This window comes from Kogia breviceps, chromosome 19 (genome assembly GCF_026419965.1).
Source record: "Kogia breviceps isolate mKogBre1 chromosome 19, mKogBre1 haplotype 1, whole genome shotgun sequence".
NCBI lineage: Eukaryota > Metazoa > Chordata > Mammalia > Artiodactyla > Physeteridae > Kogia > Kogia breviceps.
The window spans coordinates 7,726,162-7,743,852 of record NC_081328.1 but is presented as its reverse complement, the minus strand read 5'-3'; the positions used below and the strand labels follow the sequence as shown (position 1 = coordinate 7,743,852).

The 17,691-nt window shown below is 50.8% G+C and overlaps 1 protein-coding gene across 15 annotated transcripts in view; it reads right to left on the bottom strand.

Moving 5' to 3' along the window:
* Window positions 1–17,691, bottom strand: part of MYH10 (myosin heavy chain 10) — a 195,963-nt gene that overhangs the window by 26,306 nt on the left and 151,966 nt on the right. For 8 of the 15 annotated variants that reach the window (XM_067021824.1, XM_067021826.1, XM_067021830.1 and 5 more), the window contains 8 exons: window positions 14,756–14,818; window positions 5,473–5,666; window positions 5,259–5,380; window positions 3,322–3,391; window positions 3,073–3,233; window positions 1,963–2,071; window positions 1,726–1,857; window positions 640–846 (listed from right to left, as the gene is read on the bottom strand). In XM_067021824.1, coding sequence (XP_066877925.1) covers window positions 640–846; window positions 1,726–1,857; window positions 1,963–2,071; window positions 3,073–3,233; window positions 3,322–3,391; window positions 5,259–5,380; window positions 5,473–5,666; window positions 14,756–14,818 — 1,058 coding nt within the window. The remainder of the gene's footprint in view (window positions 1–639; window positions 847–1,725; window positions 1,858–1,962; window positions 2,072–3,072; window positions 3,234–3,321; window positions 3,392–5,258; window positions 5,381–5,472; window positions 5,667–14,755; window positions 14,819–17,691) is intronic. The other 7 variants (XM_067021825.1, XM_067021832.1, XM_067021827.1 and 4 more) reach the window with 1 other exon arrangement.

The following is a 17,691-nucleotide window of genomic DNA, read 5'->3' as shown; positions in this document are numbered from 1 at the left end:
TGGTTTTCCTATAACACGCTTCTCTTTATTTCATACCCTACATTATTGTAGCTAATAAACATATGCATCACAGAACAGAGTTGTACATACAAATCAATATATGGCCAGTTTAAGAAACTTTCAAGGGACTTCCCTGGTGGCGCAGTGGTTAAGAATCCGCTAGCCAGTGCAGGGGACACGGGTTCAAGCCCTGGTCCAGGAAGATCCCACATGCTGCGGAGCAACCAAGCCCGTGCGCCACAACTACTGAGCCTGCGAGCCTAGAGCCCGTGCTCCGCAACAAGAGACACCACCGCAATGAGAAGCCCGTGCACCGCAACGAAGAGTAGCGCCCGCTCGCAGCAACTAGAGAAAGCCCGCGCGCAGCAACGAAGGCCCAGCGCAGCCAAAAATAAATGTAAATAAATAAAAAAGATTCCTGTTCAAAATAACAAATCTACGTTTGAAGGAATCTATTGTATGTGTGCTTCAAATGATCTTTTAAAGGGGTGGTGGGGGGGGGGCGGAGAAACGACTTATTACTTAGGCTCCTTTTGTTCCTCAATGGACACAAGAATCCAAACCCACAACATCTATTCACCCAACAGATCCATTTGGAAAACCCAAACTATAATCCTAAATGACACTTATCACAGATACCTGAATATGTGCTTGCATTTTCTTCTTTTCATTTTGGAGGATTTGGTTTCTTTCTTCTTCTTCTTCAACCCTAGACTCCAAGTCATGGAGAATCTCTTCTAATTCCTGCTTTTTAGCAGCAAGTCTTGCCCTCATCTCTTCTGCTTCAGCAAAGAGCTCAGTCTCTGCTTGCAGTTGCTCTGCCAGGATATTCTTCTCTTCTAGCAGCTGCAATCACAATAAAGTGTCCGGTGCTATGACTGGCCGGTTATGCACAAGGGACAGTCACTGGGACTCCAGTGGTGAGCGCAGGTCACCCAAGAAACCCCGAGTTAAAAATATGTAACATCAATCGCAAAACTTTCAAATATATCTTCGGCTCTAGCAAAATAAGCTGGGTGAAAACTTGAGACAACAGAAACAACGAAAAATGTTATCCTGAATAATACATATTAAATTCATGCTATTTTAAAGAATTCCCTTCCTTACTATTAAGGTAATTCACAAAGGGACCAAAGAATAGGAGGGGAAATATTATGCAGATGCTATGAAGTTCATGGTGACTGAAGCCGTCTGGTATCAAATGATATTCTGGCCTCTACTGTTAAAAAACTTCTTGGCCCTGAACACGTCAGTCCTATCACCGTCAACTGCAAACGTTTCCTGAGTCTCTGCTTTGTCCATGAAGCACAGCTTCCTGAGAACGGGATGTGGACTCAAGACCACCGTGGCTAGAGAACAGGCAGGGGGGGTGCCTTGTACTGTCTCATCCTTTTACTTTTTTCTAGGTCCCTTGTGAGCAGTCACAGGAAGGTGCTAATACCAGGAGAAGTCTCACTGGTGTTAAATGCACACCTGATAGCAAACGTGATCATCTGGGTGTCCAAAGGGTGACAAAGGCAAAAACGCAAGAGGTCAAGCTGATTTCAGTTTATATATACCCCAACGCTTGGCCTGACACGTCCGCCGCTGCCTCTAGGATCAAACGTCTATGCTTTGGAAAGGCGTGAAAAATACACACAAAATACGATGCCGCTTATCTGGAATTCACCGGGCGGGGGATGGCGCGTCTGCACGCAGGGCGGAGCGGGAACTGGTGAGCTGTACCTGCTGGTGCTTCCTCTCCATCTCCTCCAGCTCCCCTTCCACCTTCGTCTGCTTCTCCTTCACCTTCAGCAGCTCTTCGTCTTTGGCCTGGAGTTCCTCCTCTTGGCGAGTGACTTGTAGGAGCGGCTTCACCTACACTCACGACATTGAACAGCGCCTGTCGCACCCTGCGCCTCCCCGCCCCTGGGCTGCTCTGGGTCCCGCGCGCGCCGTCCCCGGGGGGAGCCGGGCGCCCACCTTGGTGAAGACGCGCCACCACTGCCAGTGCCGCAGCTTCAGGTACGCGGCGCAGTTGCGCTGCAGCACCTTCAGGGCGCTCAGCTGCTGCTGCTTCTTGGCGAAGGCCCTGAAGAAGAGGAAGGAAAACTAGTTAAAGAAAACTGTTTTGGTTTTGTTTTGCTTGTAAACAACGAACATTTCTTTCTCACAGTCCTGGAGGCTGGGAAGCGCAGGATCATGGCTCTGGCAGATTCCGGGTCTGCCGACGACCCACTTCCTCACTGACAGCTTCTTCTTGCTGTCGCCTCACGTGGGGGAAGGGCAAGGAAGCTCTGTGGGGTCCCGCTCATGAGGACACTAACCCCATTCGTGAGGGCCCCACCTTCATGCACTAATCACCCCAAAGGCCCCACCTCCCAACCCCATCCCACCGGGGATTAGATTCTGGCACACGATTCTGGGGGACACATTCAGTCTGCAGCAAATAAGAGAGAACTGGCTTTGACAGCCGCTGTCACAGGAGACTTCCTAGAGGTAAATGTTCTTTGTGGGCTGGGCTGGGGGTCGGGGACGTGACCACGTCCCTGCCGGATGGCGGCCCCGCTCCGCCGACCTCAACTCTTGTCACGGGACCTGGCGCTTTGTTCACAGACGCTGCCGGAAACGGCCCCTGCCACCTACCCCCAGACACACGTGTGTGCGCGCGCACGCGGGTGTGAACAAGGCCCCGCTCTCCCCTTCCCTTTGCCGTGCTCTTCATCAGTCCTCTATTAGATACTCTTTTCTTTTTGGCTCTGTCACAGGAGAAACATCCCTCTTTCTTTCTAAGGTACTCTTTCTCCTCCTTCCCTCCTGGACTGGACCTGCAGATCGCCACGCGGCACCTCTCATTTACAGACGGGCTCAGAGAAGCCCTCCTCGAGGACCCACGCTGAAGCAGGACCCCTTTATTGTCTGTCTTGGCCCCTTGTTTGTGTCCTTACTTAGAACGTGTATCCGCTTACCTGGCTCTCGGTCCCACAGGACAGGGACCTCAAGTCTCACGCGCTCTTGTATTTCTAGCACAAAACACACGCTTATTAGCACAAGCATACACTCTAAGCATTTAATACATGATTTCCCACTTACTTTCTGGCTAAATAACCTCTGCAAACAGCCTGAAAGAAGATAATGATATCGGTAATTTTTAAATCTCTTTCTTCCTCTAAGTGTGCCAAAACTCCAGCTCTGAAAAATATCTTGCTCTGTCCAATCCTGTACAAGTTTGGGTCCAATTCTAAAGCCCGGATCTGAGAGAGAAAGAGTCTGTTTATTATTTTTGCTACAGGAAAGACTGTGTCAACAGCCCACGAACTAGAAAAATCCAGAAGAGCTTACCATGCGCTCACAAGCCTGTTTGCCATCCATGAAACCCTTAGGAATAGCATTTGGAGTTAGGATCTCGTATCTGTAAGAAAAGCAGCCCAAAAGCCTTTTGTAAAAATCTGTGGAAACGTTTACCTACTAACTATGAGTTTTGCTTTCCCTAAGAGGCAAGAATATAATGGGCAGTCATGTCGAATTAAGAGTAAAAAAATGACCAGCTGATAATCTGAGGTTGTCTCCAGATCTACTTTCTATTTCTTAAAAGCAGCAGCAAAATGAAAATGCAGTCAATTCTCCCAAGTCAGAGACCATGTTTAAGAAGTTGTGGTGGAGAGGAATCAAAAGCATGGTGATTTTAGAAACTTTTTGTTTTTATTGCCCACAAAATGTCCACATCCTTAAGACAAGATGCAAGGAGAATCTGGCTCTTTGCTTGTTGAGTCACTGTCAACTTGTAGGCATTTATCAAATAACAGAAAAGGCTGTAAGAGCAATGCTTGGAGGCCTCTGTTTAGAACAGGAGGAAGGGGGCTTCCCTGGTGGCGCAGGGGTTGAGAATCCGCCTGCCAATGCAGGGGACATGGATTCGAGCCCTGGTCCGGGAAGATCCCACATGCCACGGAGCAGCTAAGCCCGTGAGCCACAACCACTGAGCCTGTGTGCCGCAACTACTGAAGCCTGCGTGCCTAGAGCCTGTGCTCTGCAACAAGAGAAGCCACTGGGATGAGAAGCCCACGCACCGCAACGAAGAGTAGCCCCCGCTCACTGCAACTAGAGAAAGCCTGCGCACAGCAATGAAGACCCGATACAGCGAAAAGTAAATAAATTAAAATAAATAAATTTTTTAAAAAAAAGATCAGGAAGAAGTCTCAGGGTGACTCAAAACAGCGCCAGGCTGGGTGCACATATGTTCACTGACCTGCACACCTGAGGTCTGTGCATTTACTATATGTGGGTTATACCCCCAAGAAAATAAATTTTAGCACAAAGACAGTGGCTGTATTAAAAGATGAATCCTGGCTACTTCAACCAACTTTGTATTTTAGATGCCAGTTACGTTCCATTTTCTCCTATCAAATAAAAAGTGAAAATCTACCAGCTCGTTTATCATATAGTGGGGCCATAATAAGGGTTTCCCTGAAAACCTGTAGGGATTGGAACAGTTTTTCAACTGGATTCCCTCTGGGAGAAAGGGCTACGCTTCGACCTGCAGCACTGTTTATTTTATGGAAAAACAAATGCTTCATATTTGGAAACTTGATTTCCAGGAGCAAAGAGGAAAAAGGCAAACTAGACTAACTGTTACAGAAAATTACAGAATACACTTTAACAAAAAAATGTTTTCATCCATTTCTGTTGCACACTGATCTTGTCCCTCTTCTTTTTTTCCTAACTCTTTTCTAATCTCTTGTATTTCCGACCCTACACAGTGGGAAAAATACATACATACCCACATACACAGATATAGTCATTGAAAAAAAGATGGAAAGAAATGTCCCAAAGTGCTTTTAGGAGTCACACCTGAATAATTTTTATTTACTGTTAACGTAATTAATTTTTTTCCTAAAAGGAACATACGTTATTCCTGTATTTTAAAAAAATCAGTTTAAAAAAGAGTTATGTTTAAATCCCAGGTAGAACTGTCTGAATGAGTGCACCGTAGGTTCTCAGCTCCCTGTGTTTCCTCACTGCTGCCTCAGGGCCCCAAGGGCAGGGAGCGAGCAGTCTTTGCTGCGCTGAGAAGTGATGGGCAGCCTGCCTCTTTGCGGAGCAGGCACTCAATATTCCCGACCAACCCTAAAGGTAATAATGACGACCGCCCTCCCGTATGAAAGGAGAACGGAAACCCTCCAGGGAACCAGGAAGAGTCTTTTCTCTTCGTCTCACCGTTTGACTCATATTCAGATAAGCTTTGATACACACAGAACCCAGGTAAAGGTGGGCGATACCTCTGTCTGAACTCCTGGAAAACAATGCGGTTGGGAAATCCCTGGCGACAGATTCTGATCCCTTCCAGGACGCCGTTGCAGCGAAGCTGATCCAGCACTAGGTGCGGGTCCAGTTTTCCAGCCTAGCCAAGCAGACGAGAGTTTTAGGGCTTCATCCTCGCGACGGGGCCTCGATCAGCCTCCAGCGCCCGCACCCGCTTTGCTGAGCACGTACCCGCTTCTCGTGGTTGGGAATGATGCAGCGCACGAAGTTAGGGTTGGTGTTGCGGAGCGTGGCCATCAGCTTGGTGAGGGATTCTTTGTAGAGCTGCCCGACTGTGCGGAACATGCCCTTCTTGGTTTTATAGGCAGAGCCAAAAGCTGTCTCCGTCATCCCCGTGACTTGATCCAGACCCACGATCCGGTCCACTGGCGGAAATCGAAAAGACAAGGGAAAATAAGCCAACTCTAACCCTGTAGCAGGGAGAGAAAAGACAGAGTGAGGGGGCAGCAGCACAAGCTTTGTGGGACAAATGAGAAGAGGTGCCATAGAGGTAAGGCAATCAGCATATCTAGACACTGCACAAGCCGTGGAACTAAAAGCCACACACTTCTAGGGCGGGACACTGTGGTGCTGTGACAATTCGTACCACATACCAGCAGGTGCCTTCCGCTGCGCTAGTTTCTGGAGCTCACTGCCTGATAACGTGTGCCTGTTACCTATACAGTTACTTGGTAGACGAAAGATTACTGGCCGCCATTGATACACAAGCCGACACTGTGACAGGTCTCAAGATAGGAAGCGGCTTCTAAAAATGTGCATTAAGATGTACATCGATACAAAGCAAATCCACTTAGTGAATACGCTCAGCGATTAGCGACCAGAGTCCTCTCTTATTTATTGGTCATTAGATCTCCAAAGAGAAAGGCCAGCAAATGCAGGAAGATTAGATCACAGCAGCTCACGTTTTTAGGAAGGCGTGAACTTCAGCTCTCTCCTCAAAGCACGGACGACACTCACGGAGGGGCAAGAACACTCCGTGGGAAGGGGTCTCTTCTGAAAAGCAGTCAGCGCCCGAGCTGAGTTCAACGGCCGTTCAACCTCTCGGACGCTCCGCTCTTACTACAGCCGCTGACGGTCTCCGCCGCCCACACACCTAACGCTTCCGGCGACGGGATCACACGCAGAAGCCCGCGGGCGCGCCAGCCGCCAGCCAAACACTCGGTGTCTAACACGCTCTCATTAAAAGCAATCTGACGAATGAGAGAAACACCCAACCGACATTTTTTTTAAAAAAAACCACCGTATCAGTTGAACTACCCCGTCAACGCGCTCTTCGACCCTCGCGGTCCCCTCCGCTTCTGCCGCTTGAGCCCCGGGGCACAAGGCACGCGGGCCCCTGTGACCACGTGAAGCGCTCTCTCGGCAAAGCCTCAGTCTTTTTTTTTTTTTTTTTTTTTGCGTTACGCGGGCCTCTCACTGCCGTGGCCTCTCGCCGCTGCGGAGCACAGGCTCCGGACGCGCAGGCGCAGCGGCCACGGCTCACGGGCCCAGCCGCTCCGCGGCACGTGGGATCCTCCCAGACCGGGGCACGAACCCGTGTCCGCTACATCGGCAGGCGGATTCTCAACCACTGCGCCACCGGGGAAGCCCAAAGCCTCAGCCTTGATTCCAATCCTTGACGGCCAGTGAGGTTTCTATGCAAGAGGCAACCACGGCCCAGGAGGTAAGGGAACTGCCCAAGTCACGCAGGCCTTCCGAGGAAGCCGCGAGAAGGGTCGATGACGCCTGCACGCCACCTACGCTTTCTCCTCAGCGAAGCCGCCAGGCTCGAGGGTTTAGGTCAAAGCCCCTCCTGCTTGTGCCCCTTGGGGACCACCGCTCTCCCCTGCCTTCAGCGCGTCTCTCCTCGCCAAGCCTGGCCCTGCACGCGCCAGGACGACCAACTTCCGTGAGCCCGCCCGCTGCCGGCTCCCCAGAGCTGGGTCTCTTTCTAGGCGGTTCCCACACTGGCCTCATCCTTCCCCCCAGTTTCCCACCGTGCAGCCGACTGGCTTCCAGGCCACCCTCCCCCCAACACCCCACCCCACTCAGGCCATGACAGGCCCGGGCCGTGGCTGACTTGACCCTGGTCCATTTACCCGTGGACCATCTCAGCAGCATTCTAGAAACTCTCCACGCCTGGCTTCTCTTACCTTCTCCTGGCCCTCGACCCACCTCTCTAACTACCACACTCTCCCTGATGACTTCTCTGTTGCGTTTTCTGTACATCACGACGCGCACCGAGGGCCCAAACTCGGCTCACCTAAAATCCTTTCTAGAATGAGACAGGACGCAAGAGCGGGCAGACAGCGCTTGGCCAGGATTCTGCCTTCCTCAAGCCCCAGTCTCATCCTGGGCGATGACACGATACCTGGCCTGCCAGCGCCAGCACTAAACACCTATATTCTCCCGTCCACCCAGAAGTCACAAAGCTGCCTCTGCCTTCCACAAAGCGCCCCTCGCGTCTGCTTTTCTCCACATCACCTCCCTCTAACCTAGTGCGACGTCTGGCATATGACGTGCTTGATACATGTATGTTAGCAAATAAATGAAGTAAACATTAAATGCTTTCACAATTACAAACAGTGAGAAGTGCACTGAAAGAAAAGAACAGGACGCTGTGAGAAGCATGGGCGGTTAGAGACCTCGCTGGAGAAATTCCGTTTAATGCCTTAAGGGTAAGGATGAGCCGGTGGAGAGAGCACTGCAGGTGTGAAGGACCAGAGGCAGGTAGAAGTGCAAGAAGCTGGCGCCAGCGGGGCCTCGGGACTGAGGAGGTGAGGACGCGCACGCGACAGAGAATGGACTGGGGGAGGGGTCGGGGGGCGCGGGGCCACCTGTGTTGTAGTCCAGGCCCTAAGAGAGACGATGGTAGGCCGAACCCGTAAGATCGCGGAGGAGACGGTGGAGAAGGAAGCTTCCAGATGTGTTTGGGCGGCAGGACTGACCTGCCCTTAGGATGAACTCGGTATGGAGAACAAGGCAGAGGGCGAGGGCAAGAACTCCTGGCATTTGGGCCTGGGCGGGCAAGTGGCTGGTGGCACCGCCACTGGGGAGATGGGGAGAGAAGGGGGTTCTGTGGGTAGAAAGATGGATCCAAACTCGATTTAAGTTTGTGGCGCCCGTGAGACACCGAGGCGGGGATGTCAAGTGGACAGCGGACAGCCTGCTGCTAAGAAAAAGAGGTCTGAAGGAGAGAAGGTAGATTTGGCAGTTGCTGACTTGCAGATAGGATTTAAAGTTATGGGACTGGATGAGCCCCGTAAAGGGCGAATGCCCGGGGATGGGGGCGTGGGGCAAGCCCCCAGGAGCTGGGGCAGGAGGGGGAGTTGGGTAAGGAGGATGAGAAGGAAGTAGGGGGGCCCAAGGTCAATGTCCTGAACTGAAGCACATTCTCCCTGTCCCTCCTCCTGCATGTATCTAGTGCAGACGTGGCCCCGGGTTACTACTCAGGCCAGAAACCGGGAGCCGGCCTCCATGCCCCTCCCACGTCCAGCTGCTGATTTACCGGAACCAGTCAGGACAAACTTCCGGAGTCTTCAGTCCATCCCTCCTCTCCGCTGCCCTGGTCTGTTGCCCACGCCCTACCGGGTTCCTTCCTCCAGCCTCACTCTCCCACTTCATCCTCCACCCCTGCGGCCACAATGTGCTGTCCAGTTACACCTTTGTCACGATTAACAGCTCTGTGTAAAACGAAGCAAGTTCCTTGCTCCTAGACTTAAAACCCCTCCGTTTCTCCTACAGCTTGTAGGAAACGGTCCAAATAACAGCCCAGCAGCAGAGCACAGGGGTGAACTCTACCCAGAGTCAGAAACACCTGCCGCCTACAAGCTGCGTGAACTTGGGTCTAGTTGCCCATCTTCTCCCAGCCTCAGTCTGTTCCTCTGTGAAATGGAGCCAAGGTGACCTACCTTACAGAACCCAGGTGCCTAGAAAGCATGCAGTGCTCAGTGAAGGGACCTCCTATCAGCTTCCCTAGCTGCCAACTCTACAAAAACCAGCTGCATTTTCTCAAAGACACAAAGCTCTCAAGTCTCCATCCTTTTCTCTCTGCCAGGAACCCCACCTCCTTGCGAACTCATAATGGCTTCCCTACCACCTCTTCCTGCCCCCCCACCCCCCGCCTCCAGGCTAAACAGGCCACTCCCTCCTCAAGGCTTCAAATCACATACGTCAGACCCTGGGATGACACTTTCACTCTGTTCCCTGTATATTCGGGCGGGACTAAGCTTCCGGGGACGTCTCTCTCCAGCATCGAACACACACGGGGTCCTGAAAGCAGATCCCTGGTGTCCCCGGACCCTCTGATCACCAGCTCGAATGGCTCCTTCTGCCTTCCCAGCGTCCTCATGTTGGCCTCAGCATCGTCGTCCCTGGCACACAGTCATTTTTTTTTTTTTAAAACAAATATCCACTGAATGAACACAAAATGACCCACAAGAACAAGTCACGCCCACAACAAAAGAGAAAGCGCCCCGCGCTGACTTTGCGGGGATTTAGCGCACGGGTCTGCGGCTCTTTCCCTGAAGGGGCAGCTCCTCTTCCACAGTGCAGGACGGCAGGGACCCACGACGCAGCCCCGGGCAAGGACCACTTTTTTTTTTTTTTAAGTAATAAACAAAAATTATTATCATAATGAGCCTGATTTTCAAATTTAACTTTAATAAGGGTAATCCAAAGCTAAATATTAAGATTTTTAAAAAATTAATGCTTCAGACTTTGTTTTTTTTTTTTTTAATTTCAAAAACTTAAACTCAAGGTTAGTTTCTATCAATGAGTAAAATTAGTGGGTAAAAGAGAAACACTTCGGGAACTTCATTAAATGATTTGGGCCACACTAATCATATACGATTTCACTCAAAAATCAAGACCTAGAAAAACCTCTGTTTTACAAGAATATTTTCTTGTTGAAAACTGTTCTGGCAGGAACCAGACAAAGGTGAAAAATGCAGACAAGATTCCAGCAGCCCCCTTGAAATGAGCAGCACTGCCTCTGTTAAGACTTAATATCACTACTAAAACCTCCAAGTGTCTACTGCCCAGGGTTTGAAGGTAAAAGAATGGCTTTGATTAGCCTCCTCCTCCTCCTCTATCCAGGAAAGGCTGGTTAGGCTGCTGGTGGGCATTGCAATTCATTACCTGGTTGCCCAGTGGCCTGAAAAGAGTTCCAAGTATTTTACACTAACAGCTTATTCATCAATAAACCCTACGCGGACAGTCAGAAATGAGATGAGCTCCAAAGACCTGCGATCTCTAAGGGCGTGTTCATAGTTTAAGAGGAAAAAAAAAAAAACAACTGTAATCCTCTATCTCATAAAACCGCCATCAACAGTTTTACATAAGGAATGGTATCGTCTACAGCCGGAATGCTTAAGTGGCCCTTCTTCTAGCGGACGGTCTCAGGAGACAAGAGGAATACATGAGACTTTGTGTTTTTAAAATCTGTGCACGGGCCAAAATACTAGTGCTATTATTTCACTGCAAGTATTTAAGCCGGTTCTTCAGAAACTCTCTCTAGATAATAGAGCTGGAAACCAAAAAGGTGGGGGGGGAGAAAACTGTCTTAATGTTAACTTTAATACCCAGACACAATGATTAGGAACTACATCACACTCTCCTATCCTAGAGAAGCCTCTAGTCCCCAGCGCTGTGCCCGGCACCTGGTGGGTTCTCGGTGCTCATTTACATACACGGAGACCGCTCGACTCTTCAGGTCCACTAAAATGTTACTAACAGTTGAAAACGATTCCGAAACAAATATTCAACTGCTACGAATTCCCAGAAACAATCTTAACGTCGAATAGTCTATCTCCAGGGTACGGCTATTACACAGGAACAACAAATTTACAGTGGTTACATAACTGGGTTGTAGGACCAATCTGTTAAATGTTCTAGAGGGTTTGGGAAGTTTTAGGAAACTTCCAGGAAGCTCAGCAGTTGACGGGGAGCGTGTGACTCAGGAAGAAAACGATCTGCCTTCCACCAAGCGCCGGCGTTAAGGTGACCTGAAGTTTGTCTCCCTTACCCACCCTCCCCATCCGTACTTTCTGCCCCTGCGGAAGCCAAAGTCTGGGCACACAGGGAGCCCCACACCTCCCGCCAGCGCCTCCGGCACGGCTACTCCCGCTTCCTCCCGCGGGCAGGTCCCATGAGTATGACTAATGCCCTCCACCGGGCAGCACAGCAAGCCTGCCTGTCAGCGGGGCCTCGGGGCACCGTGAAGAAAAGAAGACCTGCCTGAGACAACGGCCAAGGAAATAGGCATTTATTGATTTTCTCTGTTTTTTTATAATGAGAGCAGCAGCAGCAACCAGGGCGCAACAGCAATGACGGCAGCTGCAGAGGCAGCCGCGGCAAGTGCGAGGCCAGGCAGGCAGCGTGTGTACTCGGGCACTTCCCGGGCTGGGTCACGCTCTCGCCGCCTCGTCCGATACCCGCGGTAACCCTGAGAACTAAGTGTCACTGTCCCCACCGGACTTCGGAAGCTGGTTCTCCTCGAGCTCCCAACTCTGGTTAGAACTCAAGATAAAGAAATAGGAAAGAGCAGAACATGCAACGACATATAAAACCTTCATCCACTGCGCACGAAGACAATGAATGAAACTGCGCACAGAAACCGGGTCAGACCTAAACCGGAGAGTCTAAAAGGCACTAAAAACAGGGGTTAGGGCCAGTGGATATAATCTACACGGAGATCCAATGATGACCGTGTTCATCAGTCGTGCTACTGGATACTGACGACTCACTGAGGGGAAGAAAAAGACTGGTTCAAAGTCTTCGAGGTCAGAACATCGTCATTTCTGTTATGCCAAGAAGGAAGGGAAGAATTCCGGGGCCACTAGGAGATGAAGGGAGACGCCAGGGGGCGGCCCTCCTGCAGGCCGGGACCGAGCTCTCCCTGCTGATTCCCAGCCCCAGGTGAACTGCTGCCACCACGTTTCAAGTGCTGCCTCTACGAGAGATCGAAAAGGGTGGGGGGAGTTCTCTCTCACGACCAAAACTTGCTCCCTGTACTTTTCACAATGTCTCCGGTGGTCACCCTTCCAGACCCGTCAGCTGCCGTCCAGCACTCGTGGGGGCTCAGAGAACCGAAGGGTACTTACTACCCTGTGAAGGACACGGCAGGTGCCCGCTGGCGTTAGGGCAGATTACACACAACTGTCCCTCCGACACGGTTCGCACCAGGACCAAAGCCACAAGCTGCCACCCCTATCGTCACAGGCCCTTTTAGGCTAAAAACACCGCCTGCCGCTTGGAGGTTAGGGACCCGCTCCGCTAATTCACTGCATCCTCCATTACTAGTTTATCCCAGGAGTCTAGATTTTCAAAATGTATTTGGAAGAAAACAGTCCTTTGGTTTATAGCAGAAACTTGTATGACCTCCTTATTCTGCCTCTAGAAATTCTGTTCCTTCCTCTCCTGCACTTGTTATTTGATGGTTTTGGAAACCTCTCTTTACCCCTACCTCTCATCTTTCTCCTCAAAAGCCCGCACATTCTTCGAATGCTGTTTTCCTAACCTTACGACTGTACTTAGAAGCACAGGGCCCGCCATAGCTCTTTGTCGTCTCATTGAGAGGCACCGCCCACCTCAGTGTGTCAAAGGCCATCACGATTTGATCCCGAGGACCCCCCTTCATCCGCTGTCTTCCGAGGAATCACTGAAAATACTAAAGCCCGTGTTCTCATTTAAAACCCGTTACCCCTCCCTGGGGTTTGAATCCATGAGCACATGTTGAGGAGGACAGTTCTGCTGTAGAAATATCAATACCGCCTACAACTTCGAAGACCAGGCCCTCCGGGGTGGGGAGAGACTGAGACCCCGGCTGACTCAACCAGAGGCCACCTCATGAGAGAGACGGGCGAGGCACGTTTCCAGTGCCCAGGCAAGCAGACGGGGAGGAGGGAGCCGGCTCCCTCAGGGAATGGTTTTGTCTCGGGTGGCCCTGTACCTGATCCTGCAGGTAGAGAAAAGCACCTGGTCCACACACCCCGAAGATCGTGGTGCCACAGGAAAGAGCATCTGTGCTGCAGGAGAGGGAAGGCCATGGTGGGAGGGCTGGGTGTGGGACACCCACCCACAGACTTCACGGTGCACCCGTCTGGTGCCAGGAGCGGGGGAGTGATGAGGGCCCACGGGCTGGAAGTCTCTTAAACGGTTAGAAATCCAAGAGTTGGAGGGATGAATTTAAAGAGGGAGCTCTACTTTGGGAGAAAGTCCAAAAGATCGAGCGCTGGCCTTTCCACAAAGCACAAGTCCCAGGCACACCGTAAGCTTCAAACTACCATCTAACTCTCTCTCTCCCCACTTCCTCAACTCTCTCAGTACCCGCAAGGCCAAAGATGACTGACCTTGAGGATTTCTCCTGTGGACCAGTCATCCCGGCTCACGGGAGCGACCTTCGGCATAATCTCTCCCTTCCTCCGCCCCCTTGCTTGCAACCTACTTCTTTCACAGCATGTGAGCCAGAACCGACCCCAGGAATCTTGGATTAAAACGGGTATGTTTCTTTAACATATTTTTAAAACACTTTTGAGATGGGTTTGGGTCTCAGCATTATGTTCCAAAAATCACGAAGGAAATTTTGTAAGACGAATTTGACGGTACCTTTGAGTTTTTACTACTTGCCAATTTCACTACACAATTGGAAGGTTAGGTGATCTTCATTTATCTTAGGCTTTTGGAGGGCCTCTTCGCCATGGTTAGGCTGTAATTCTTTCCTTCCTTCCATCTATCTATCTATCTATTTTTAAAGTACAGTCGATATACAGGTTAGGCTGTATTTTAAACAGGGCAGAGGATTCAAACCGTAAGGCCCAAATGTGTGAAGATCAATTTCAGGTTCAAGGTACAGGTTCTAACACTCCACTCTTCCTATCTATGTGCACATATCAAGCCTTGTAGATAGTTCCATGGTTTTCAGTTCAAAAGAAAAGGGCAAGTAGCCAGATATGCACATAAAGTCCAAATAAAAGGCATAATGATGAGACCAACATACGTGAGATAATTATTTGTTCACAAAATGTTAATGACTTGAAAAAAAGAAAAGAAAAAAAACCTACTCCTCCTTGGAGTTCCTTAGAGTTGAAAATTTAAAGGTAACTCAAAGACAAAGGAGATATTACGGGGCAATCGATTCCTAACAATTCCCTTAGAGGGCTTGTGTCAAACTGCACTCCTGGAAAAGGTAGCGACAGACCTTTTGCTCTGCAGTGCTTACGGGCTACGCATAAAAGAAGCAATGTGTAGGCAGCAGCGACTGAATTGTTTATGCGCTCAAACAGTTGCCTTGAAGGATAATAAAACTGAGCATGAAATGAAGGTTCATGCAGGTCTATGAGCAAAACAAAAACAGAAACCCAGAAACCCAGCCCCCGTCCTCCCCGGCCACCCTGCCAGGCCCCCCACCCCGCACGTTCTTCCTCTGGGCTGAAACCCCTTGTGTTTGGAAGACCTACAGGCTTTATCCATTCACCTGGTGGCTCATGAAGACCAGAAACACTGTCATAGAAAGAAGCTCTCTGAATATTCTGAATCTCTAAAGCAGAGAAACAGCAAAAACAGGAGGACAGAAGGGCAAATACACAAACACTTCAGTTAGTGTGAAAGACATTCGACATCACAAGTCAACTTTGCAATTGGGCTACAAAAGCAGCTAGTCCAGGGCAGACCCCATGCAAACATTACTCTTTAGAGAATTTGCACATCTGGACAAAGTTCTGTATAAAATAAATGTAGATAGCTGAATCATTCCCAACTCCAGGCGTGAGCATTATATCATATTAATGTCAAATGGTTACCCCATGTAAAGGCAGGATGAAACTTAAGAGTAATAAGGTACTATTTGCGTTGTCTTTCATAAAATTATCTTCCAATTAGCAAATCAGGACAAGACTGCAGCAAGTTAGATTACTCTGGAAAAGGTAAATATTAGCGGCATTTACTGTCAAAAATTCACACTGCTGCGTAATTTTATTTCCAGTCCAGATTTTGGAAATATAATTTACTTCAAATACACACTACGAATAGGTAACTACCGCTAAGGAAAACAGAGTTCGATTGGAGCACGTTCTATTGTACAAAATGTTAAAGCAACTTCACATCATAACTAAGATGATACCTATCGATCATACCGTGACTCGTGAAAATATCAGGAGATACATTTACACGGAAATGTAATTTTTAGGTGTTTTCTTCCTTGTATGTTAGCCCCGAGAAGTAACAAGAAATCGTGTGCAGCTGGTAGAGAGATCGCAAAACATCTTTCGGCAAAAAAGTAGGGCGCTATGAGTCTCTAGGGCAGGGCTGCCACCAGTAAATCTTATTTCTCCTGGTTTGGCCTGGAGAAAACTCTAACACAAAGTTTATTTTAACATGAAATGTTTTATACTCAAGGCATTGCACCTTCACAGGCAAACTATATTCATACATCATATACTCATACATTCTTTCAGTCAACTTGTCATTTTCTGCCTTTGAATTGATGTGGCTGTAAAAAGAGAAAAACAATCCCATGCTTCTCCAGGGCTTTTTTCTCTTCCTAGAGAAGGAGCTCCCCTTTTCCCAAGACATCTCTACGTCCTGAGTGAGCCTGATGAGTTCTCCACCCTACGACCCTCTTCAAACCCCTGTGCCTGCCGCTGACCCCGTGCGCGAGACACGCGGCCCTCGCGATGGGAGGAGCCTGGCATCAGGCTCTGCCTGCCCCTGCCCCCGATGGTGGGTCACCTCTGAGAGCCTGTCACTCAGGTTAAACTGAGCCACCGCCCACCTGAGCTGACGGATGGCAGGACTTCCCATTAAGAGAAGCGGTATCAGGAGAGCAAACACACAGGATGCGTCCGGAGTGGAGGCTGGCACAGTCAGGTCACAATGGGGAGAGGATTCCGCTCGGCCCCTTTGGACAACAGTGGCCACACGGGCTCCCAAGCTGGCCACGTGGAGAAAGGTGAGGGCCCCGGCAGGGCCCGAGCTGTGGGCCAAGGACCGGTGGACGGGGCTTGAGCCAGGACGGGAGGGCCCCGCAGGCCACACGCCTTTCCTCTCAGAGCTTCTGCCATCAAGTGAGGAAGCTGTCTGTAGCTAGCCCATGAAAAGCACAGAAAGGCAGGTAAGGGCTCTGCAGATGGGGTCCTACCCGTGAGACACGTCACCCGCACCTGTGACACGGAATGTGCAGAATGTGCACCATATCATCACTGCAGCTGCAGCCCCCACCTCGGCCCTCACCTGCCGGATCCCACATTCCCGGCACTCCTGACCCGCTGCCGTACCTGGACGGTGAGGCGGGGAGTTAAAGGAGGGGCCTGGAAGGAGGGAGCCGAGGCAGAGGCTCCTCTGTCCCGTTCCCGCCCGTGCGCGTGTCCCGAGCTTCCATCCAGAGGAAGGCCCTGGGCGGCAGGGGACACGTGCTCACGGCTCCCGGGTCCACCTCGCTGCTGACAAGCGTGTGCGGTGAGCTTGTGCAGCGCGGCTGGACATGCAGGGCCACAGGGACAGGTCAGGGGCTCCAAGGGTGCTCCCCGCAGTATTGTTTTCGGGTAAGAAGCGAAAAGACAGGGGTCAAAAGTGGTTCCACAACGTCAGAACCCGTGTGTCAGCCCGGGACCTGCTCTCATGAGTCCCCACACACCTGCCTCTCTTCTCATTCAAAACGGAGAGAGAAAATCTGTTGTTGAGACTTTAGCGGTGAAATGCTCGTTTCCTCTGTTCGTCTTCTGCTTGGCTCTCCTTCCACGGTCACCTCGCGCTGAACTCCCCGCTTCCGGGGTCTCTCACCCCGATCCCTCCAACACACCACTGCCCGCTCTGCTTCTTCAAGTTCGCGCTGTGTCCCTGCCCTGGCCCGTAAAACTACTGACGCCGTTTAGTCAATGAAGTCAGGTTCACCTGAGACTGGCCACCGCGCTACTCCGCGCTCCGGCCTCATCCCTCGCCGGCCTCACTTGCCGCTGACTCTGCCTCCCGGCCCCAACCCTGCCCTAACGCCCCATCGGGGGACGCTCACCCCGAGCTGGGGTTTTCCACTTCCGCCCCGTGACCGTTCCCTCTACCGGCTTCACCCCCGCGCTTCTTGCACACCGACGTCACTCCTAAAAATGCCACCCACCCCTAGATGAGTGGCTTCGCAGAAAGCTGCTCAGCCTCCATGGTCAAGGCCCCGACAGGGTGTGAATGTTCGTCAGGGGCTGCTGGGAGACTGCCCGGCCCTGAGCACATGCTCAGGAAATGCCGGCTTGCTTTGTTTCTTTGACAAAATATCATTTTTCGAGGACAAGGAAAACTGCCTCATCCTTCATGGCGTCTGACCTCAGCACCCCAGGAACAAGGCAGTCCCCGCGGCATTCGTCTCAGGGGTCTGTGACACTCAGCCGTCCGTCCACGCGTCTCACTCCCTTTGCTCTGAGATCT